At 37.9% G+C, this 26,662-nt stretch overlaps 1 protein-coding gene across 1 annotated transcript in view; it reads right to left on the bottom strand.

Moving 5' to 3' along the window:
- Positions 1-26,662, bottom strand: part of bsnb (bassoon (presynaptic cytomatrix protein) b) — an 83,928-nt gene that overhangs the window by 48,788 nt on the left and 8,478 nt on the right. The window contains exons 2-3 of the mRNA XM_079598535.1: positions 20,383-20,758; positions 2,803-3,744 (exon numbers count right to left, since the gene is read on the bottom strand). Coding sequence (XP_079454661.1) covers positions 2,803-3,744; positions 20,383-20,758 — 1,318 coding nt within the window. The remainder of the gene's footprint in view (positions 1-2,802; positions 3,745-20,382; positions 20,759-26,662) is intronic.

Raw genomic sequence — 26,662 nt, forward strand, 5'->3', positions numbered from 1 at the left:
ATGATTTATTCTGTTGTCTGTGTAGGCAGCTCACTATGTTTCAGACTAGAGGAATTCACTTTATACATGTTAGAGCATCAGTCTAGATTCTGTGTGTGTGTGTGTGTGTGTGTGTGTGTGTGTGTGTGTGTGTGTGTGTGTGTGTGTGTGTGTGTGTGTGTGTGTGTGTGTGTGTGTGTGTGTACTCTTAAACAAGCCTAAAATGGTTAGTTGTACTGAAACGAAAAATATTTTCTTCAGTAATTTGGTCTTGTTTTCCAATAAAAATATCTACGAACATCTAAAAAAAAAAAAACTTACTTGAGCAAAATGACAAAGATTAAGTCTTGTTTTCTGAAAAATGCTTTAAAAAAACTGTCAGTGGTGTAAGAAAAATTCAGATTCAAAGCGAAAATATTATTTTTCTTACCCATTGGCAGATATGTTTTCTTGTTTTAAGCATAAATTCACTTTTACTTTTTTAAAAATAAAATCAGAGGAAAAGAATTTCCTTCAATTAAATGTATCTTGATTAAGAAAGAAAAAAAATATTTGTAATGTTAAACAAGACAAAAACTTCAAAAAAAATATTTGAAAATGTTTTTTGAGAAGTTTCAGGCATGTTTAAGCTGTAAAACAAGCAGTTTGATCAACTAGACCACCTAAATACAAGCTTGGCCAGGCTAAGAGACCTAGAAAAGGCTGGTTTAAGCAGTGTTTTTCAGCATGGAAAGATATAGCTCCACAGATCCTTGAATACAAGAACGCAGAACATAAAAGGACAGAGTAACATCAGGTACACCTCTAATATTAGCCTTAACACGAGCATCAATGCCACAAGGGGTCAAACTAGTCAGCCGAAAAGGTCAGATGAGACACAAACTAAGACAAGCAACAAGAAACTGCTGCCAACCTCATTTAAAGTCAACAGTAAATCCAAACTGTAAAGTAAAATAGGTTCCACATGCCCTTTCATGTTAAATGTAACCATTTATTTCCTCTTAAAATCATGAGAAAGACAACCGGTGGCATTCTCTTAAGATTAGCAATGACTTCACAGCTGTGACTATGTAAGGACTGAGTGAGCTCATAAAACAATGCAACACTTCCCTGAAAGCTTGTTATTACTGCCATCATTCAATCAGGCCTGATTTGCATATTTATCCTTATGCTGTCTAGGTGAAAAACTCTCCATGGTTTTCTTTCTGTCACGACAGAACTTTCCAGCACAGCTAACAGGGCAGGGTCAACTTAGCTGGCCTCTGAATTAAGTAGCCTAAAAGCGATCAATGAGAACAATTTGCATGAGGATCGTTACTTTATTGGAAGGAAATGAAACCGTCTGTGCGCTCACGGTCTGTTGACCTGAGGGGCAGTGAGCCATTTGATGGCTTTTAGCTCGACAGTAATGAACGACTTCAAAGATATCAGGACAGGTGAAACAAATGTGAAAGAGTTTTCAGAAATACTCTGACTAAGGTCGCTCCTCACGGACTGAAAGAGAAAAGAAAACAGATGAAGATCTGGAAGGACTCTCTCAATATGATGCATATCCTCATAAAGATATCAATAATGTATTGAAAAATATCTGCCTTCAATTTTCGTTGTTGCAAACAACCTTTGCAACAATCAGCATCTGAGGAAATTAGATCAGTAAACCTCAGTGGAGGTACAGCTCAAAAATATAAACTTATAATTTCATTATTTGATTAAAAAAATACAATGCATATATCTGAAATCCTTGAAATGTGAATAAATCATATACTCTGACCAGAATCTCCAAAATGCCATTTGTGATAATCTATTGATTCCCATTCAATCAAGAAGGCTTGCATAAAAAATAAAACGTTTTTGTCTCTATCGACTCACTTCAACAGTTCTTTGGTAGCTTAAAGGTCAAGAAATGTTTCTGAATCTGGCTACTTTTCAAATATATTTTGAAACTGCCATTAAGGCTCACTTTTCCCAAGAACAGATTACGATGAAGAGACTGCTCTGTATTGACCTTAAGTGAACATATCAAAGTGTCTGAGATGTTCTCATTAATATGGCAGTGCCATGTTAGCCATAAAATATAGCAGTGCCATAATAGCAACATTTTGGTACTGTTGAGAATATAAGTTTGGATGTAATGTCTTTATTAAGAAATAGTTCTAAAAGTAACGTATCTGAAAACTATATATAAAATATTATATATAGTTAGACCTTTTTTGTAATAAAATCAATATGCAATGTTACAGATAAAAGCTACCCCTTTAAATAACATATTACCATATATTAATATGATACTATGTGCAATATCATATTATGCAATCAATGATCTTTGAAAACTGAGAACCGTATCATTATACGCCTCCATATAATTTTCTAAACTAACCCTTGGTCACACAATATCTGTAAATCGATTAGTCTCAAAAAAGAAAAACCTATTACAGCAGCAGGAACTAAAGACTAGTCTGACCACGATAAAACCACCACAAAGCTGTCATATACATTTTCCAAAAACCATTCAACATTAAGTTCCTACATCCCTCAGAATGTTCACTATGTGCTGAAATTTAGCCTAAGGTAAAGAGTTATCTTGGTTATTCATAGGAGTGTTATTGTGGACTTAAATAATACTATAACCGGTCAGACAAAAATCTGCCAAAGAACAACTCTGGACACCTGTCTAACAACAATTATTGAGAAAACAAATGAAACTGAGATGATGCAACAACGTCATTAAATACTTGGATGCTGTAAGTTGATACCAAGGACCTCAAATTAAAAACCTTACAAAAGTACAGAATCACCAAGATAACAAAAAAAAGCTAATCTTACCTCGGTCAGGTGAGGCGTGGGGTTGAAGCCGCACATGTTGCAGACTTGGGTGTGGCACTGGGTGCAGAGGTTGTAGTTCGGGGTCTTGGCTGGATCTCCAATGTTTAGCTCAGTCTTACACAGTGGACAGGACACTTTGGGCTTTGGAGAAACTTCCTGCCGTGATGGAACTGGCTGGGCTGCAGGTTTAACACCTGCTGCAGGACCTGGACCAGGCCCAGGCCCGGGGGGTCCCGGCTGCTTCTGTGGGGGCTTGGGGGAGGAAGGTTGTTGGGCCGGCGGTGTGGTTTGCACCGGATCCACTGATATCAAACTACTGGCCTGGTTCAAAAGCGAAGCACCGAAACCGAAGAGTTTCCCGAAGGGCTGTTCTGGAGGAGGAGGTTGGCGGGATGGGGAACTTCCGGCGCTGCGAGTCTGGTCCTGTCGCGGGGCCTGAGGCTGGAATCCGGGTCCTGACCGGGAGAGGTCAGGCTGGGATGGGGCTTTGGCCATGCCTGGTAGAGGAACAGCGCCAGGAGCAGGAGGTTTGCTTTGAGGGGTAGCTTGAGGAAAGGTCAACTTCTTAGCTCCTGAGGGAGGCTGGGACTGAGGTTGGTGTTGGGTTTGAGGTTGGGGTTGAGGTTGGTGTTGGGGTTGAGGTTGGTGTTGGGGTTGAGGTTGGTGTTGAGGTTGGGATTGGGGTTGAGGTTGGGGTTGAGGTTGGTGTTGGGGTTGAGGTTGGTGTTGGGGTTGAGGTTGGTGTTGAGGTTGGGATTGGGGTTGAGATTGAGGTTGGGGTTGGGTCTGTGGGGGTGCCGTGGGCTGGGATACAGGCTGGGGTAGAGGTTTGCTGGGCTGGGACGGTGAGTGGATCTGTTGCTGGCTTTTCGACCGTGGCGTCTCCATATCCATCCCCAATGCCCTCTGCATTTGACAGTTCAGACACAACCACTCTTGCACCTGGGAAAGACAATGAACCAATTACTGACTATGTAATTATATCAGAAGATTTGGACATTAATTTACATAATGAAGAATGTCAAGGTGAAAAGATGAAGAAAATAAAGTGAACTAGAAGACAAGACATAGCAGCAGGTTGCTTGCAATACTGAGAAGGATGTGATCAAATTACTAATCCCAAGTATTTAACTTTTGGGGGAAATCCCATAGACTTATTTTGAAGGAGTAAGATCTGGGGTGCCCAATCTTGCTCCCAGAGAGCCATCAGAGTCTATCTACAGTACAACCTTCTCCAATACACCTACCTTGAAGTTTCAAGTAACCCTGAAGACCTTGATTAGCTTGCTCCTGGAGAGCCACGTTTCAGAGTCTAAATCCAAAGATCTCCAATAAACCTTCCTGGATGTTTTGAGTAACCCTAAAGATATTGACTAGCTGGTTCAGGCATGTTTAATTCGGGTCGGAGTTAAAATCTCCAGGAAGGCGGACCTCCAAGGGCAGGAGTTGACACTCTTGGACAAGATCTGTAGCCTAATATCTAGTGACCAGAATATATCATAGATACTGTGAGCCAAACAGCACAAGGCATGTCTTCGCCGGGCACCGGAAAGGGAAAATAATAATGATACACTGATACATACAATGATACATGGCATGCATTTCAACCCTCAGGAACTCAGTAAAGTCATTGAAAGAAATAGTGCACAGAGATGACCACTACAGAATGGAACACACCCAGGACCTTGGGGTGTGCTAACTTGAGTAAGCAACTACCTTCCAACACAACAGTAACCACATACCAACATGCTACAAAACACTCAGAACAAGAAGGTTAGCAAAAAATCCGCAACATCGGCTTTTACTACTTAATAGGCACGTATAAAACTAATACTGCAATTAGAAATAGTAGCAGATTTTGACCACTGTAACAGGAAATGAGACCGCATCAGCAGCACTAACTACCTAACTGACACCGCTAGCACAATTGCTTCATAATCCACGACAGAGATGACATGCTGCCACAGATAAATAGGATTCAGTAATAGGATCAAAAGGCGCAACTGATGTCCGGTCAGGACATTTGACTTCATGAATGGATTATAACCATATGAGGGGTTTGATGTTGAGTATATTAGCCTGTCTAGTGTCCGTCCGCTGATGCGTTATTTGGAACTGACATGTTGAGACACGACATGCCGGATTTAATATAACTGTCCGACAAATCATATCAAACAAAACTGTAACATCTGACAGCTCGACTGACACGATATGACACTGGTTACTCTGTGGGAGTTTCTGTTTAGAGCTGGTTGAGGAAACGGACAAGTGTGTGCTAAACTGCCTTCTACTGAAGATTAGAGGCCAATGATTGTGATTGCTGCAGATAGAAGAGTATCATATTTATGCAAAATTCTGCCACAGGTGGAGTCAACTAATAAACAAAAGGACAATAAAAACTCAACACTTAAGGATATTGACACCTCAAGCTGAAAGAAAGAAATGAGTTTAAGAACAAGTTTAGCATGATTTCTGTGCAATGACATTTAGACATTTGTTAGCATGACTTAAAAGCAGGGTAGGGTTTGTTCCAGATACATTTCTGTTATGCTGGTTAAAAATCTCTTCACATCCTAAAAGCAATCTCTATGTTAAGTGGTCTAAATGTATTTATGTGTATATCTCGTCTGTGGAAGGCCTAAGAGCATACAATGTTTGTCCAATCATTGTATTAGGTCTGAATGCAATGATACAATGTTCTACCTGCCTGACAGCGTATGTACTTTCATGTCTCTGCGCACCTGCTAACGCAAACATCTCACGTCATCAGTGCGTTTCATTCTATGAGTCAGACAGACATCAGTCACAGAGCACCGCAACAGAAACCGCAGCCATAGTTCCTCCTGAACCAAAACAATGAGCTTACGCCATAACTATGGTAATCTGGAAGAGATGAAAACCTGTGCTCTTTAAGTTGTTTATGTTTATTATTATTTTAATGTTATGAGCTTTGAAACGTGAGGTAGTCATGATGATTTTGTTTGCTCCCTTGCTGAACGCGTTCATGTGTTTTGAAGGAGGCCTGGCTTTGTAGACGCTCTGAAAGGAGGGCTTCTTATGCTTTCAAAGCTAACTTGCTATTGTTAGCCTTTCTAAAAATTACCTTCCCTACCTTTAATGATCCAACATTGTCTAGTTCTACTGTCTAGTTCTATTGTCTAGTGACTTTGGATCATTGAGGGTGGTGATGACCAGCACAATGCCCCAAAATAGAGATCTAGAGACAGACAAAATTGACATGGCTATTTGACTTCTCAGGGCTAATTTGTGCAGCATAGCTCGATCTTCTATCGATTGTTGCCAAACCATGAAACCACCTAGTTAGGACTCATTGTAAAACAAATTTTCTGAAATTCTAAATGTATTATTATCTCTCCTTCCCTGGATAGTCAAAAAAACACCCCTCTCTGGTCAAGGTGAATGTGTGTGACAGACACACACCTCTCTCAGGTTAAGATGAGCTGTCACATTGGCTCAGGTGTGATAACTGATGCCTATCAATATCACATCAGTGCGTATGTAACATCCACTGACATCATGACAGTGTGCGTCTCATTATTGACCATACTCACAGCAGGCAAACATCCGTCATCTAGAGTTCATCCACACGAGAAAAACAGCCATGTGCAAACAAGTACTGACATATTTTACACATAGTACCATGTACAGTAGGGCTATACCAATATTCACAATTGTTACAAAGTTTGTGATCAGTAAGTTTAAAAAAATATATATTTTTTTTTTATTCAGAATGGACTCATTCAAATTGCTCAAAAGTGACAGTAGAGACATTTAGAATAAATGCTGTTTTTTATTAACTTTATACTTTATACGAAAATATGAAGCAGCACAATGGTTTTCAACATTGATAATAATAATAAGAAATGTTTCTTGAGCAACAAATCAGCATATTAGAATAGTTTTCAGTGTCACATGATCCTTCAGAAATCAGAGTAATGATGCTGAAAATTAAGCTTTATTACAATATAATGTAAATAACCTCTTAGTGTTGGCAACAACACATCTATATTGGACATATCTAAATCAAGAAATAAATCCAATTGGTCAGCCATTAAAAAAAAAAAACCTGTAAGACCATTTATCTTCCTACAAGAACACATACGCACAAACGGTTATCAATTACTCATTGAAATCATCACTGTGCTTTTCATTTTTTCAGCATAAATCCATTTAACAAAACTAATAACAACTACTGAAATATAAAGACTTAATGACTGTTCCAGAAATTACGTTTGTGAGTAAATGTTCTCGCTTGCATGAGCTTCTGGGTTATGAAGAAAGATAATGAGCAGATTTCTCATAGCCAGACGTGTCACAGGCAATCATTATTCTTACAATTATTAACTGCAAACATTCTAGAGGGTTTGAACTCGAACACAGTCATTCATAACCTTTAATTTAATCATGGTAAATATTTAAAAAGGCCTGAAAAATAATCGGTGACCTTTTGATGCCTGGCTCATCAATTTGTGAATTTAACCAGCTGTTTGGGTATTGAGTGATTCTTTGCTGAGATTTTGCAGTGTAAATGTGCTTTATTTAGTCAGCGAGGGTTTGTGTGATGGTCATCAGGTCAAACTTTGAGCCGGTGTGTGTTAGTTGGTGATAATGTCTCTAGAAATGTATGTCAATCATATTGAAGGACAGGGCAGTAGTCAGAGTCCGGTTTGAGTGGCAGAGACAGAGCAGATTGTGTGTGTGTGTGTGTGTGTGTGTGTGTGTGTGTGTGTGTGTGTGTGTGTGTGTGTGTGTGTGTGTGTGTGTGTGTGTGTGTGTGTGTGTGTGTCACTCAAACACAGCATATAAACACTCTATACCCATTGGACGATGGGTAATTACAGAATGACAACAGGATTGGGTCACCACTGCCAATCTACGCTGATATTTTCTCTCTTTTTCTAACTGTCATTTCCCACTTTCTTATGCTGTCTTGCTTCATATAATAATCATCTTTCTCTCTGTGTCCTTGGTTGTTGAATTCTGTCATTATTTACTCACGCTCATGTCATTCCGAATCTGTTCGCTGTTATTTTTTCTGCAGAGCCCTTTCCAACAGTGGCTCTAAGTGATCACATGTCTCAGCCTCCAAAAAATTACCATAAAAATACTATTAAAGTGATTCGAATGACCACATACAATAGCTTTGTCCTCAGAGAAGACCAATGAGAAGAAGCCATTTCTGAATAACTCGATTGTGAAAAACTTTAGAGCTTCTGCGGAAGGGAAGATTATCATAATATTACTTGACAACACATATATAATTACACCAGTTATATTTAATATTTTTCTGGTGTTTTGGGGTCATTTTTGGAGCTTGAGAGACATGGTCTTGGTGACATGAGAGTGAAAAAACTGACTCCACCCATAATGTGTCTATAAGACTCCGCCTACCCCAAGTCCCACCCCATTCTCCATATATGGAGTCGTGTTCCTGGGCCTATTGATTCAAACTACATGTTCTCATGCCCTGTATAAATTCTGACCATTGGACTAACTATCTGATACCCGACCAGAATGAACAAAATCATGACATTGGCTGTCTTTTAAAACTTAGCGAGCAACCTACATAGACAGCATTTTTGGACACCATATAGGTTCATTTTAACAGACGACATTTAAATATTAAAAAACTAACATTTAGTGTCTACGATGCATAAAGAATGCGGTGTAGGAAGTCATCTTCCAGGAATTGAGAAACAGCCATTCCTAAGAAATATATATGCATCATACATTATGAAACAGATTTCCATAACATCAAACAAACATCTAAGAGGATACTGATTAACATTTACAGCGTTAGTCTTGCAAGTCTAACAATGTACTGCATTCAACTGGGAATTGCCTATGGACGTGCAGGACTTGTGCATATTTAAACAAGCAACTTTTCGCGTACTGTATGTGTGCAAAGATTTGATGTGATTTATGAGAAACTAAATGTGTACAGGTTTATGCTAATATCCTTCAGAGTGCTTCCACACACACACACACACACTGATTTACACCCAAATGATGGTGCAGCACCCGAGGTATTGATTAGTCAGCTGGTGTGAGAGAGAGAATCCACAAGAAGCGGAGAATCTCTCAAAGACACTGAGCTGAATACTAACACTCACACACACGCCGCAGAACATACTGCACCCGTACAGTGCTCAGTTAATAATACATATTTACTGTACACGTCTCAAGGACACATATAAAGGAAAAATTCACATAAAAATTACATTTTTGGTTTATTGAATATTATGTCATTCCAAACTAGAGATGTAGATATTGTAAATATTGGATTTAAAAATAACTGTGATATTTAAAGGTACACTATGTAGCTTTTTTCAATACATCAATCCTTCTTCCAAAACGTGTTTTTGACTCACCCTGATTCACCATGGTAAGCATATTATAAGTGTTTATATTTTAGATCTGTGGGAAATTGTGTACATGCATCACTCGTCTTGTCATATGTCTCATTTTTCTGTGGAAAACTGGAGGAATGTAGCGCATCTTTTCTCACATATAAAAAACAGACTGAAAGTTGGATAATTTTTCACTCCTTTAATGATAATCTTCCCATCCAACAAGTTACCATGAGACATTATGTGACTAAATCACTGAGACAGGGTATCAGATCCGAGAATTAATTGTTCTTTCAAGTCAACAGACTAATTCGATTCACAAACCCAACTGGATGATTCATTCAACTCACTGACTCAACGATCAGGTCATAGCAGTTATTGAATTAAGCTGACCGGAAAAATAAATTACATTTCAGTCTGTTCCTCACACATATATATTGTATGACTTGAGAAGACTTTGTACACGAGTTTCACTTTTAAAAATAAAGGTTCTTTATTAGCATCTAATGGTTTATCTAAACGTTTCATTTTCACTATATTATTAAAATGTACTTCACAATGAAAAAAATATGGTTTTCATTTAAGGACTTTTCAATAAACTTTTTTTTGGGGAACCCAAAATGTTTTAGAACCTTAGAACCTTTATTCGTAAGTGTATTTTTAAGTCTTGCCGTGATATTTGTAAGTGTTGCCGTTGCCGTGATATTTTGAAGTGTTGCCGTGATATTTTTAAGTGTTGCCGTGATATTTTTGATATGTGATATTTTTTAAGTATTCCTGTCAACTATCATTGTATTAAAAAAGAACAGTATTAAGATTCTTAAAGCGTCATAGTTTTTGTTCCATAGAGGAAAGAAAGTCCTTCAGGTTTGGAACAAAATGAAGGTGAGTACAGTAAATAATTGAGTGAATTATATATAGAGGTGAATTCAGTGCATGCTGTCCTTAGTATATACTTTGTTTTGAAAAATGTTTTCTTGATTTAAACCCGGAACAGAACGCAGCTGGTGAGACAGACAGAACTAAAGGACAAAATGATATGGATATTGAGAACAGGTGAAAGGCAAACAGACAAACAGATGGAGTCACAATCAAAGAGTCGTGTAGACAAATAGAGACACATCAGCTGTACAGACAGTCTGTGGCATAAGAGCAGAGAGACAGATCGAGGAGGCGAACCGCTGCCGGTTTCCAGACTAAAGTGGTTGAGAGACTGACTGAATGCTGCAGTTTCCTAACAACAACAATCCACAGTAGCAAAGCGCCGAGCCGAAACTGGGACGAGACACATCAAAAGAGCATTCTGAGGCCCCCAAATACTTCGAATATCTCTATAAACACCACACAAGAACACAACACAGCTTCACTCGTCTCCACGGGCACCAGATTCATAAACTAATTCTTCTCTGCGTGCATTAGACCAAACTGACAGCTTATCAGAGCATATGAAGCACAAATAAAGCTGATTAATGGAAATGTGCTGGTGAGGAGATTTAAAGGTACAGAACCCTTTTTTTTTTGGCCGAGTACCACAGTGTACACTTGATGGGTAGCTTATAATTGAGGTGTTTAAAGATGATTAAAAACTACATCAGTTTGCTGTAAAAATGTGACATGTTTCTGTGAGTAATAATGATCACAATAACAAAGTAATGAGAAAACTGAACTCCATTAATGAGGAAATCAAAATGCTAAGCTATAGCTGCACTCACGTCATGTCAGAATCACCATAATTATGAGTTTGTGGCTGTAAGGTTTTTACAGCTTGGTTGGATGCGTAATTGTAAGTTGGAAACATTAAATATTATGACAGCTCCAATGTTAGGAACATACAGTATATACTATGCAGTCAAAGCAAAAGCATTTACATTGTTTCAATGTAATAAAATCAGTAGTTTCGTAATAATATAAATAAAAATAATAATAATAATAAACTAATTGTTTAGTAATTTTTACATTGTTTCAGTATAATACAATCAGTAGTTTGGTTATAATAATAATAATAATACATTTGTATTGTTATTATTAAATAATTTATGTTAGATAATTATTTAAACAAAATAATTTATGGATTGTTTACATTGCTTCAGTATAATACAATCATTAGTTTAGTAATAATAATAATAATTATTATTATTGTTGTTATTATTATTTTATTTTTTAAAATGTTATGCAATCATTTTTACAATGCTTCCATATACTACATTCAGTAGGTTGATAATAATAATATAATAATACAAGTTTTTAAACTTGATCATAGGTCATCAAATTCTCTGTAAACAAAATCCAAATGTACTGATGGCGGCAGGTGCAACATTCATTTATTCAGTAAAAGCTGTCTCACTCTCACTCACAGATTTCAAGGAATTTCAAGTTCATTTAGATTCAGACGTGACCAAACTGATTTATTATTTCTTTACTTTCTAATTTTGCCTGTCCCTTGCTTGTCCATTTTCACCAGTTTCACAAGCTGCAGCGTTAAAAGTTACAGATGGTTTGGTAGCTAACACATATTTCTGTTTGATATTTCCAGTCATTTAATAAGACTTAATAATAATAAAACAAACCATGGTTAACTGTTAGCAAGGCTAGCACACAACAGTTGGCTAGCCACCCACATAATGATCTCTTATTCAGTGTTACGACCATCACCATAGAAACAAATGAATTCAGAATCCAAGGACGTAAACAGCTCTGAGTAAACTCTACGAGTTGTCAACTTGTAATTATGGTCATTTACGACATGTTGTGAATGCAGCATAGACGGAATAGCCCACAATATTCCACAAGGTCTAGGTGTGAGCTTCAGGTAATCAAAACGTTAGCAAAGACATCTGCGCTATGCAAAACATGGGGTGTTTTCCTATTATAAAACTCACAGAATCATATCATTTATTGGAGAAAACATCCTATATTTCTATTTCTATTACAACACAGTTTGCACATGAATGCATATTTTGTTTATTAGCGCCAAAAGTGGTGCGTCAGTCTCTTTAATGCATGACAGATTCTATTGTCTCGGAGAGGCAGCGAGACACTGTGCCATTTAGAAGAAAAGCACAGTACTCTATTGTTTGATTAATCATGTTTGCGTGGTGAGCGATGCATTCTTACTCAGCCCTCAGAGACCGGCAGCCATTTCACACATCAGTTCAATATCAACTCAAGCCCTTCTGATCCAATTTTACCATGTGCTGTTTGATATGACTGTGCTAAAAGGGGAAATAAAGGATAGCCACAGGTGACTCAAATACTCAACCGAGATTTATCTAATCATATGTCCGCAGATAACACGCTAACACATTTAGTTCCTTTAAGTTAATTTGTGTGAATGACACAAATGAATGCACAAGGCTCTTAAAGGTGCAGTAAGCGATTTTTGAGAAACACTGTTGACATTTGAAATCAACCCAAACAAACAGCTCCTCCCTTCATTGCACGATCACGCAATGCAAGATGGGATGTCTCTTTATCATAGCTGAGGTGAAGAAAAATAATGCTTAGCGGAAAATAAAGCGAAGATGATGAACAAACGACAAGGAAGAGCAAACATGAACATACACAAGAGTATATACAAGCAAGAGTTGGTTGTTAGAAAGGGGGTAATCCATCAGCCGGAAACCGAAGCTTCCCCCGCGGGCCGCCATTGGCTAAGAATTCATCACCTGCTGTTAGCATTCCATTGACTCCCATTCATTTTGGCGTCACTTTGACAGCGAATAACTTTACATCTGAGGCGTTTAAAGACTCCATTTGTCCATTATTTATTTCTAAAGAAACACGAAAATTTATAAAAGTCTCCATTACCTTGTATCTATATGTTATGGCCCCGTAGAAGCAGTTTTTGTAAAAATAGGCTAACGATTGCGTCATAACCACTCGACTCTCTGTCGCACAGTCAAGAAATTACCATATAGACCGGCGGAGAAGCTCGCTAGCAATCGGGGGGACGTGGAGGCATAAAGTCGATAAAGTCAAGGGAGAAGCCCATAGAGAGTGATAAAGTTGCTCCTGCTGCTAGCTCATGGACAGCTAATACTCACGGTCTCCGTCTCTGAGAGATTCGGAAGGGAATGATTCAGATTTCTCTCTGCACAGCTACTAGAAGACTTACAACTGTCAGACAGGCTCACATCACATCTACGTCGTCAAGCTCAGTTTGAGCCTGCGCAGTGCGGTCAGCCATCAGGAAGTGAGTGCTTCTAATTGACTTCACTTTTCTCCGTTGAAATCTATGGGGTCGCTGTGTCCATTTTATATACTGTCTATGGTTGTTAGTCACCACCAGCCCAAGACAAACAATGACACTCAAAACTGTCCTGTTACTAGAGCTAATATTACAACAACAGCATATATGGGTGCTGTGAAACAGCAAAACCAGTGTAAACATGGATCCTAAACCCCTTTCCTGATTATAACCCAATACTCCTCTGACCTTTTCTCTTTTGTATTGTTATTATTATTGGCCATCTCTCTTTCTAGTCTTTCTTCAAATCCCCATCTTGCTCACTCTCTCTCTTCCTCCATCATGAGTGGACACGCCCCCTACTTCTGATTGGCTACAAGTGTGATGTGATGTGGTGCTCAGCCCGATCTACTTTCAACAATGTTTTTCAGAAATTGGTTACTGCACCTTTACCTCATCTCGCTCGCTCGCACAAAAAAACAAAAACAACATTTTATATTTCTCAAACGGCATAAAAAATACCCAACTGAACAAAGTATCCAACTGCTCATGCAAAACTCACAACTATGATTCTAGAGTTAAGTGTGCTACTGTATTAAATAAATAAAGATATCAGAAACTGTTTGTTAAATGTTACATTTAAATAATATATTTCCAATAAATAAAAAATCTGACAATAATAGCATCATAAACTATGCTACTTCACCTCAAATCGCGAACACAATTAGCCTTTACAAACACTAAATATCCATGATTTCTTTTTGGATACCTAGGGCCGGATTTACTAAACAGTGCAAATTAGCGTGAAAGCGCAATTCTATAAAACCGCCAATGGGAGTGGAACGTTTCTTAAATGACCATCGCAATCTACCAAGAGCAGCGCAAATTAGCATCTGGTTTAAGACATGCTTTTTTGTGTGGTAAATAATGGCGCAAACCTTAGTAAATCACCTGGCATGATTCATTTAAATACTCTCCTTCCATAAATTTTGCGTCTGATGGTAAACTCCCACAAATGCATATGCAATAAGGTCAGCCGCAAAAATGACCCTGTCCAGCCTTTTCAGCGCAAATTTTTCACTGCGTCTCTTTAGCAAGTCCTGACAGTAGTTTTTAACGCCAAAAGAGTGTTTGCGCTGGCACAAGCTGTTAGTAAATCTAACCTCTAAATGTCTAATATAACAATGTCAGAAAATTATAAAAGATGTCATTCATGCACTTGAAAATACATACGGTCTGTATATATTTAGCATTACATATGGTAAGCAAATAACACACAAATACTGCCTGCATGGGCAGACTTGTGTAATGGTGGAAAAATAGCATGAAATCTCTAGGGTCGTGGCAGTGTGTGTGTGTGCATGTATTCTTTGTGTTTGTGCTGTGATGTGTGTGTTGTAGCCCAGATGGCCCTACACTCAGTTTCCGCTGTCAGTCTCATGACGGATCCACTAGATAGCGTGAAAACCACAAGACAGGAGACATTCAGAGCCAGCATGCAAAACCCATCTATTAACTTTCACGTTTCCGTTAAGTCACAGGTCTCCTCACGTACTTCCGAAGAACTCGTGAAGTGAGAATAATTCATGTTCATATTCTACCATCATTACCCCAGAGCTTTCAGAGGGAACAGTGTTTATGAGCCAAAAAGGCACAATTATTTTTAGCTTATTTAAAGTCGGCATGTTAGATAGTCTTTTCTTCCCTAATGTGATGTATATACGGGTGAAACGGCTTCTCAAACGAGAAAAAAATGTAGGGCGGGACTTGATTTTGTCCTTTGGGAATTGATTGGATGGTTGTGGTTTGCTATTGGTGGATCTCATGTGAGTGACAGGTTGCCCCGCCCTCGCGCTAGTAAACACATCACCAGAGAAGAGATGAGATGTCACTGCAAGGGAGGGGAAGTTATTTTGATTAAAGATTACGAGGGAATATGCATTTTTTCACAGATAAATCATTTATAATAAATACTGCAATAAAAAAATATTGATTCCATGCTGCCTGATCAATTTCTACCCTCTCGTTTTCTGCATTTCTACACCATCGTTGCTCTCTCCGTCCCATCCTCGCCTCTGATCCTCCACACGTTTTCTCTGGCATCATTGTAGAGACACAGCAGGATCTATAAATAGAGGATCAGCCAATGGCAGAGTGGGAACGCCTCCTGTATGCTGGTGGGTGACTACTGGAGTGTGTCAGCGCCACTTTCTCTTTCCTTCTATCATTCCATCCCCCTTCCCCACCCTGCTATTTCTCTGTCCGTGTATCCCTGGTTCCCGCATCCCACTCAGTGTTGTCACCATCATGTCATGCCTCTCTCTCTCTCTCTCTCTCTCTCTCTCTCTCTCTCTCCAGGTGTCTGTTGCATAGTGATCAGATCGCCCCTCTTTTTCCTCTTCACCAGCTGTTCTTGCTTCTTGTCTCATGTTCTCTCTGCTTTGTTCACCGAGAGACATTTAGAGTTCAACTTTAACATGATATCTTTACACTTCACTAGCGCAACACCTGGGACAAAACATCACTACCGGAACATTCTGACAAACACAAAAATATTATATAACAACTGGATATTTCCTACATACAGCAGAGGCAGCATCCTTCCTTCTAAGCAGCATCCTAGCTGAAGTCATCAATTAATAACGCTCTATATATGCATCATACAAACGGCATGTGAAGCGCAGAGGAAACTCAGCGTACAATTGATTTCTAACGTTCACTAGAGATTGATGTTGAAATGTTGATAATCTAAGAAAGCACATTTTGAACAAGCATAAAACTATTTCACATTCATTTGGGTATTGGGTAAAATGATCAATATTGGACTATTTTTAATTGATATTATTCAGTGTTGTTAAATGAAGTTGCCTGTCTCTTTTTAGCAGTTTTTTTTTTTCTTGAGCACCAAATCAGCATATTATTTCTGAATATTTCACAATATTAATCAGATAAATGCAGTGTGTGCATAAGATAACTTTCAAAAACAGAAACAAAACAACTAACTATATATATTTAAAATGTAAATTCTTACCAAAAATACTTTTTGTAATTATCACGTTAATATTACCCATTTTTTTACCCCAATTTCACATTTTGGATGTAGCCTGCCATGATATACTGGTGACATTTGGGTGACAATTACTACATAAATCCGCTATTAATCCTTTAATAATTCCTGAGATAATTTCCTCAGTCTGAACGCTTCCGTCTAAATGTTTGCCATATAGCTATACATCTGATTTAATAGCCTGTTTGTTTTGCCAAAAAACTGACAGGAGTGTCAATTCCACATCACACAGAATGCACCTTATTGAAAGCAAAGTGATCGGAAAAGCCAGTTTATCGCCCACCCCTACACAACTGATAATACATCACAATGTATCCTGTATCCTGTTTCACTGAAATGTATGTTAATGCTTGGTTCATGCTTGATGCATACAAAATTATAATTCAAACAAATTTGAATACAGCCCAATATTGCTGTATTTCTATTTTGCAGATATCTCTAGTAATTCAAGCATATGCTCATAAAACATCTGAGTGCTCTTACAACGCTTGAACCCTGAAATGACACGACATATTTACCATCATTTTGTCACATGTAGCTGAACTGACAGCAGGGCTGTTGAAAACGCTGAGTTAGTGCTGTATGCTATGTGCTGGAACATCAGTATAAATCAAGACGGTCTCAGAACCGCTTTGTAGCGTCCACTGTTTCACTGGGGCCCAATTATTTCAATCCTGTCTTTATGAAGCACAGCGGGGCCCAAAAGCTTCCCCAATTCAATTTCTAAAGATGAAGATGTGGCGATATGATAGTCAAAAGCTGAAACATGATACAGATATATCAATTGTCTGATTATAATGCCTGAATGTTATTATTATGTATCATTTAGTAGAAACATTTGACAATTTTCATTTATTAAATGCCATATTTTACACTTAACACTTTATTTAAATCCCTGAAGTCCACTTATAGCATAAATCAAGTCACAATTTTCCACACTGGAAAAAAATATTTTCAAGATTTGTCATCACAACTTTTTATCTTTTGTCAAATCAACTTCGATAACTAATGTGGTGAAGATAACATACTGTTTTGAGTTTCTGTTTATTAAACCAATCTTCTTCATTGTATAAACTCAAATTTTTAATTACAACGAACTCAAAATTTTAAGGCAACAAGGTAACTTGCTTTTTTAAGTTAACCCAACTTTTTTTTTTTACAGTGACATCCCACACTTTCCGCGACCTACACTACCTTTTAATAGTTTAGAGTCTGTCATTTTTTTAAAAAGAAATTAATACATTTATTCAGAAAATGACTTAAATTGATCAATAGTTACAGTGAAAACAGTGACATTGTTACAAAAAATATATATTTCAAATTAATGCTGCTTTTGAACTTTCTATTCATCACAAGATCCTGAAAAAAAGCATCACGTTTTCCACAAAAAAACATTGATAATAGTAAGAAATGTTTCTTGAGCAGCAAATCCGCATATTCGAATGACTTCTGAAGGATCATGTGACACTGAAGACTGGAGAAATGATGCTGAAAAATTAGCTTTGCATCACAGAAACAAATTACGTTTTAAAATGTTAAAATGTATAATTGTTATTTTAAATCATTCACAATATTACTTTATTTCGAAACAAATACATGCAGCCCTGGTGGTGAGCATAAGAGACCACAACCTTTTGAATGGTGGTGCATGTTAGCCATCTTAATGGTCTGAATTAAGACCATCCCTTCAACCACACGATCTTTCTCCAAACACCCACCTTCAAACACACATCTGCCAACCCTAGCATGCAAAATTATCAACAGAGAGGCTCTTTTCTGATTGGCTGATGCACATAGGCTGCATTCACACCCTTTTTTTGCCATGTAAAGAGCCGAGAGCTGTCATGGAAACAAATGTGTGATTTCAGTGAAATCTGCCAGGTAGTAGAAGCATTTTAATAAGTGGTATTCCAAAAATATAAATGCTTACAGCAGCTTTTACAGCAGGCTGTTTTGGGTTTATTACCTTTAAACTAGGGCTGTCAAATCGATTAATCGCAACTAATCACACCTAACAAAAAAGTGTGTGTGTGTGTGTATGTTTATGTTAGATGTGAGCTTTCTATAGAGAACCTTCACAGTTTTTTGTAACATGTGATTCCATGTCTGAACTGTTCTTCAACCCTTCTAAAATTTCCCTCGGCTGCTGACCAGGGGACTGTTTAGCATTTCCCGTCTTGATGGCTTTGCTGGAGTTCAGAGCCAAGAGAGCAGATGCCTGAAAAATCACTTTAAAGCCCCTTCCACGCTGATCCTTCTGCGACCACGAGCCGTCAACATCCCCTCCTCTCCGTCCTCCTGTCCATTGCCTAATTTACACTTGCTGGATTTTAAAGCACCACCAGCCATTTGCAACTTCCAGCAACATCCTCGAACACGCTGAAACAATCTCACCCGCTCAGCCGCGCGCCCTCTCGCTCTCCCACACACGCATCTCTGTACATTGGCTCGGTCTTTCCGATGCATCCTACACGCAGAAACAGAGCAAACACACGCACACATTCCCGTACGCCCGGGAGGACTCTCTTCTGAGCAGTTCCAGGTTGAGTGCAGTGTGTGTCCTGGGTCTGGGCCAGATGGAGGCTGAGACCAAGCGTGGGATTCATTACCCTGAGCTTTTTGTTTAACACATCTCTCTCTCTCTCCTCCAGAAATCTATCGTTAACAGTAAAACTCTAATCGAAAATAATCATTTGGACTGCTTTTTTTCGCCATTGTTATATCACACAGTTGCTTTCTGATGGTGAGTATTCAAGCTCAGACTAGTCTGAAATAGTTCTCCCGGGGGACTTATGATATAGCATTCAGAAGTGTGGGGTCAGTATTTTTAATGCTTTTGAAAATAAGTCTCTCATGCTCACCAAGGCAATATTAATGTGATCAAAAATACACAAAAATTGTGAAATAGCAGTTTTCTATTTTAATATATTTTAAAATGTCATTTATTCCTGTGATCAAAGCTGGATTTCCAGCATCATTACTCCAGTCTTCAGTCACACGATCCTTCAGAAATCATTATAATATGCTGATTTGCTGCTCAAGAAACATTTCTGATTATTAGCAATGTTGAAAACAGTTGTGCTGCTTAACATTTTTGTGGAAACTATGATAATTTTTTTCAGAATTCAGTTAACTTTTATTTAAAATAGTAATATTTTGTAACATTATAAATGTTTTACTGTCACTTTTGATAAAAAATTTTGAAGCTTGTTTCTTCACAGAATTAAAAAAAAGGTAATTGCAACTTGCGAATTATAGCTCACAATTGACCGTTCGCAAAGACCCGCCCCCTTTAGTTACTGTCGCTATGTCCGACAAGCTACGCCGCTCTCACGCCGCACCATGTTCTCACACAGTAAAAAATACATCACAGAGCAGAGAGGAGACCGACAACACGCTGACAGACAGGACGGAACAGGTTACTTTTAATATTAAACAAAGTCTCACCTTTCAAATTTGGTCTTAAAAAAAAATAAAAAAAATAAATACTGTTTTGTGGCTCTTTAATGTGTCTGACAGATCGCTGTAGAGCCTCAGTTAAAGCTGCTCGTGAACCAATCATCTCTTCCTTCTAGTTCATTTATAGCATCAAATAAACATGAATGAACATCAGAAGGAATGTTGTTTTAACCGCGGAAAGGCGTCAGTACACTCCGTTTTTCAAGTTCAAATCCTCCCATGTTAATCTACTAACTCTCCTGACTGCTTTGTCGGACAAAATGGCGGATGGCGAAGTATGATTGGTCAGATCACCTGTCAATCAAGCTCCCTGCGAAGGGTCAAATCCGAGTTTATATCTCACAATTCTGAATTTTTCAGAATTGTGAGATAGTCACAATTACCTTTCTATTTTTTTATTTTGTGACAGAAACAAGCTTTCATAATGAAATGCATCCATACAGAAGAAAAATAAATACAACATAAAACATAGCGTGAACATGCATTGGGCTGCTTACCTCAGTGAGGTGAGGGTTGGGGTTGAATCCGCATTGGTTGCACACCATGGAACGGCACTGTGTGCATTTATTGCAGTTTGGCTGGCCGTCTGTGGTGCCCGTCAGATCTGCACTCTTGCACACCGGACACAGCTTGCTGCTGGGCATGGGTGCGATCTGGGGCAAAGAATAGGGCGAGGAGGGAGCGCTGCCCCCGGGCGAGACAGGGTGCCCGGCTTTACTGCTCCCCACGTCCACCTGGAGGTTCTTCCGTGCAGCTTGACCCTGACCGGGGCCCTGAGGCTGCGTCTGGGCTCCAGGACCGGGTCCTGTACCTGGCGGACCCCCAGGTTTAGGTCCCATGCTCGGGTCTGTCTGATTTGGTTTGCCTTGGATACTGTGGGACGGGGGGAAAAAAAGACATTGGCGTGTGAATTAAAGCAGGGGGGTGTGGCATACGTTTGAAATCAACGATAGCTGAACACTTTGTTGAATCCATCTGCAGGGGATTCACAGGAGGAGATTTAAAGAGCTTTGTGCCGCAGCTTCCCGAGTAGTTTGAATGAAAACAGAAAGATAAATCAATACAGCAGGGCAAAATCTGGGGGACGGACGCAACCGGATTGACAAAGACTTCCAATGCTTCTCCAAAAGAATATGAAAAGGTTATTTGTGGTGACAAAAAGGTTTCCTCTTAAGCATATTTACTGGTCTGAAATGGTCATTCTTGAACTTTGACGTAGAACAGAAGCCGCTTAGTGGCAAAGTTACAAAATCGGATTTGAGGTTAATACAATAAAACAGATTATGGTTATGAATTATCATTACTGGTGCCCAAGCATTACCAGCAAGCATCACCGCTATTGCTCGTACTTATAGTTTGAGATTTTCAAAGCAACCTGTAATAACAACAATAAAATCAATATGTACTGTAATTATTGTTATTGTTATCGTTTTTATAATTACACAATATAATATATAATATAATAACACAATATATATGATATAATATATATGATATAATAGCACAATGTAATAAACATATAATTGTTATAATAATAACAACTATTATTATATTATTAACAATATAATATAATAATGCATGTTGTGTCCGTTTACCACCATTGATGTGTGAGTTGATAAATGTTTATATGTGTATAAAAACCTAAATTCAATCTGTTCATCATATAAAGCGATCTTTATAATAGCGAAAGGTCTCTTCAGAAAATCTAAAAGATTTTCATCTAAAAGATTTTCATTTGTGTTCCGAAGACGAATGAAAGTCTTGAGGATTCTGAATGACATGAAGGTGAGTAATTAAAGACAAATTTTATTTTGGGGTAAAAAAAAAAAATATATATATATATATATATATATATATATATATATATATTTTTTTTTTTTTTTTTTTTTTTTTAACTATCCCTTAGTTTGAAATAATCTGTATTGGTATTGAATTGGTTTTCATTGTGAACTATCAGATAACAGACAGACACAGAAAGTTCAAGATGGCTTTTCATAAGAGAACATCAGTGGCAAAATAGCTGGATGACAGATGCAGAAATGGACCATGAAGGAGAACTCACAGGTGATTGAATGCTTTATTCAAAGAAATCCTTTCAACGGAACCATTTTAATGGAACTGCTGTTTACCTCAAACACATTCCAGCACAAGAATCTTAAAAATCTGCCACAGTCTGGCCGTTTTATTACCGTTTTATGCTGTAAGTTTGTTTGTGAGCGATTTTCTGTTGACACTTTTGTAGATGCCGGTAAGAATAAGAGCTGTGAACATACTTAAGCATTTAATCAATATTCTCTAATGAGCTATATAATGTCGTTTCACTCAAAATAACGGTCAATGGTGATCAATAATCATTATGGAAATCCCAGAGCTGACATAACAGAACCTATAATTCCGAAGCCTTTATAAAGCAACATTATCACCCAAGAAAGGGATGCTGAACGTGTGTCCTGTTTAAAGGTGAACTGCTTTAGTATGAATCTGAGTCATGGAGTGTGTCATAAAGAAACTTTTGATCATTGCATAACTGTTTTTGTTTACTTTTATGTTTTATTCATGATCACATTTACATGTGAATGAGGTATTGTGGTCTGTTTTACTGAGCTTACTTAATATCATATTTACGAGTCCTATGCGTTCTCACATTTACAGCTGCCTGCTTTCTAACTCTCACTTAAGCTTTTGTTGAACCCTTTCTTGGCCTCTTTTTCGGTTTTAGTTTTTTTTATAAGTCCCTAAGTTGCCTATAAAGGCATGAGAGGGTTTGTGCAGACTTTCTGCAACTCTGAGGTCGTTTATCACATGTCAACAGCAGTAATGATTTTCTCTTCTTCTTTCTTCCACAGGCTGGTGCTGGGATTAGTGAGCAATTAGAATGGATTCTAAGCTTTCTCTATGGTCATAACAACGTCTCCGGAGAGCCCGGCTAACACACCAGCGCACGGGTACACACAGAGAGCCTCGAATGTACACACAAGACGCTTCAAAAGCTTACACTTCCTCTGTCAGATTCTGGGAGAAACGAGAAAAGCGTGTGAGAACTAAAATAGCAGGTTTCACAGTAACAGTGAGTCAGGCTCACACACAAGAAGTGTGTATGTGTGTCTTGCTCTGTTGTCTGTCCAGGAATATTTCCAGCACCTGGTCCCTCATTATATGCTGCCCTAAAACTTCAAGTGAAACTTCAACGCCAGAAAATCAGGCCGTCTTCCCCATCCTGCTTCATCTAAAGCCATTATTACCAAGGTCTGAATCAACTGAGACGCGCCAAAGAGGGAGAAAAGCTCATTATTTCAGTGTCAGCTTTGTATTCTGCAAAGAAATTTAATCTCAGTCCAACTAGGGATCCAACGTTCCTTCCTAACATTCAATTTAGACACCATATTGACTTCGCAACAGTTCGGCTCAGGTGGAAAGGCTTACAGGTACTATGTCCATTGGTACATTTATGATCCTTCAGCATATTTCAAGGTAAAGGGCATCAATTTTACTACGTTAAAAGTCTTTCTCAACCCCGGGTCAAAATGTAGTGAAAAATAAATGTCAACTCCACCCTTACATTTCCCACTGGTGTGACTCAGGGCCAATTGCTAACACTTGATAGCTTTGTTTCAGTCATTGCAGATCAGCCTTGAGCCATTTCAAAAATGGAGAAAGCTAAATTATCAAATAGGGCTGGAACGATACATCAATGTAATCGATTACAAAAATATGTTGATTTGGAATGCGAGAATATTTGGATTGTTTTTGACAGAATTTTTATTTTATTTTTTACTACAGTGGAATGGTACAAAACTTGGTAAAGGTTTTGGCACTTGCTGTGTGAAAATCATGGACATGATTTGAAAAGGTTAAATTGTCCTAAAAAAACAAACAGTAGTCAGACATGTGTTGTTCGCGGTCAAAAATGTAATCTATTGGAAACGTCTGGTACTGCGCACAAATTCTTACTGAAAGCTCAAATTAGGTTGAGATATCAACCTCAAATTTGGAAATCAGCCTGTTTACATTGATGACTTTGATTTTCTCAGTTTTAGAAAATATATATTTCATTTCAAAATTGAAAATGGTATTTTTGTGCATTTTTCCTAACAATAAAAGCTCACTTTTTTCACTTCAGCAATAATCTGTCATGTGTCGTCTTTAAAAAGAGACCAAACTAAAGTCTGTGCTCTAAAGCATTCAAAAACTATGACAGTTTAAGTTGTACATTTAATTTTCAGGCCTATGCTAAAAAAAATTATAAATGGATTATAACTACTGCATAAATATAATTTAGAAGCATAAAATCCCCTAAAAATACAAAATATTAAAGAAAAATACATTATCAAACTAAAATATAATACAATCATTTCATTGAAATAATAAAACATTCAGTCATTTGTGGCTGACACATAAACAGTACCAGAGGATTAAAAATAATATATAATTTCATTTTCATGTTTAATACACCAACCATTCATGATGTGACACAACAAGCTCAAATTTCCTTAGAAAATGTGAGTAATTTCCCAGTCTTATTCATAAATTGGTTGCAAACTACATAGCCACTGTCTGTTTACAGTTTTTTTTAACAAAGCAGAAATACCAAAAAGAAAAAAAAGATGATTATCTTTCTTTACAGTCCAAATGGGTAGAAGAGTTTGCATTTGTGTAGGGATCTTGATCTGCGGTGTGTTTAATTGTAATATTGAATTGTTATGCCCTAAATTTATGATTAACTAACTGTATTTTTGTATGTACATTTTTGAAATGCATTTTTCTGTAAAGCTGCTTTGAAACAATATGTATTGTGAAAAGCGCTATACAAATTTGAATTGAATTAAATTGAATTGAATTGTGTCGCTTAAAAATCGGACCTGAGCTTTCATGGTACAGTAAGTAGGATTCAATTTACTCTTATTTATGGACTGCATATTGATTTGCCATTTCATACCATTTCATATTAATTCATATTGCGTTAAATTAAGTCCAAGGGTCATCAACAGGCCTGTTGTATGTTGAGAACACGCAAAATAGTGACACAAATTAGCCTATATATTGCCTCTGAGAAATGTCCCTGAGAGAAGCAAATGCACTGTAATATATAAACATACAAGCAAATGGGACAACTGTTGGCATGCAGGTTATTTGTTTTAGGAAGAATTTGATGAAAAATGCTTGTGGTCCTATTGAGATTTCTGACTTCAGACTGCATACTACAGGTAACTTGGAAAATCAGAGCACAGTTTAAGACATTCTTGAGATCTTTTCTGAAACTAGGAGACCTGTGAGGCTTTTTCTCAAGAGTCAAATATGAGAAGCCTATTTAAAGTTCATTTGAGATTAAAGTTCATTTCATTTCACCGATGTCTAGAATAATCACTGCGACAGTAGATTTAAATACCATACAACATATACAAATGCTTTAGGATATATTCTCTGTGGCAGAAATAAACTCACTGACATATTCTTCACACTTTTCCTCACATGGCTGATCGTTTTCTGCTGAGGGCATTTCATAATATCTTTATTAAAATAATAAGAACTACGCACCCAATGCACTCTGAGATATTGCTCATATCAATATGCATTGAATTTATCCTTACTGAAATCCTGAGGCCTGGGCCGGGGAGAGAAAGCTTCAATAGAGAGTGAGTTAACAGTAAAGAGAACAGCTAGAGACACTCCATGCTAAATCAAGCTTCCTGTAATGTCCATGCTCAAAAGTCAGAACAATGACAGGACAGCTAAATAATCTTTTAAAAGGTCTTATTCCTCACAACCTGAATATTAAAGAGCTCGTATTATGCCCTTGTCTTGATTTTGTTTTTGGGTTCTACTAGAATTAGCCTGGTCCTACCAGACTCTCGAACATTTCCTTTGTACAGAGAGTCTGGCCACTCTCCATTGACAAGCGTTAACTTCCCTGTAGGCGGGTACTCTGTTGAAAACTATTGCCACTCTGGATCTGCCATAACCAATCGCTAACGTTTGGTCGTGACGTATGACGACTCAAACTAGCGCACAACCTCAACGTCATCGTTCTCAGACACTCCCTCTGTTCGCTGATTGGACTGGTAAAAAAATTGACCGGAGAAAACCCAAGAATACACCACAAGCCCAGACTGAGTACTGAAGGAAAATGAAAATTGAGCAGAAGTACGTAGGAGGGCGGAGCCAGGCTATACTAGAATAGGTTTTCATGCTTGAATGTTCGAAAAACACATTATTTTTCACATATTAGACATTGTTTCAGCACCTCTCTTTCCAATCTGTCAGTAACGCTCTGTTAAATTCCTGTCTCCATGAAGCCCCTCCTTGCGAAAAGCGGGATGTGCTCTGATTGGTCGGTTGGAGCAGTGTGTTGTGATTGGCCAAACACTTCAAGTTTGTTTGGGAAATGTCACGCCCCATTCCATTGCCGTTAGTTTCCGCTTCTCAGGTGTAAAAACTAACACTTGGACATAGCAACAACACACTACTTATAACTCAACCGGGCTTTTTTGTGTGTACGCCTTGGGCAGGAAATATTTAGATGAGGAATATTGTGACATGTTCGTTTCCGGAAGAAAACTCAAGACTACAATCGAATCATTTCAGGGAGTTCAGAAACAGTGCGCACTGATATAGAGGAGAACTCCCTTTGGAGTGACTTTGTGCTTTTCAAACAAAGTTGACAAAGTCAAACAGCAAAGTTGAAAATGTAAAAAAAAAGAAGCATAATAGGCCGTCTTTAAAAGTACCATCTGCAACAGGACGGCTGTTCAAGACTAAGAAAAGGTTACAGTCATTTGT

This window comes from Phoxinus phoxinus (genome assembly GCF_949152265.1).
Source record: "Phoxinus phoxinus genome assembly, chromosome: 22".
NCBI classification, from domain to species: domain Eukaryota; kingdom Metazoa; phylum Chordata; class Actinopteri; order Cypriniformes; family Leuciscidae; genus Phoxinus; species Phoxinus phoxinus.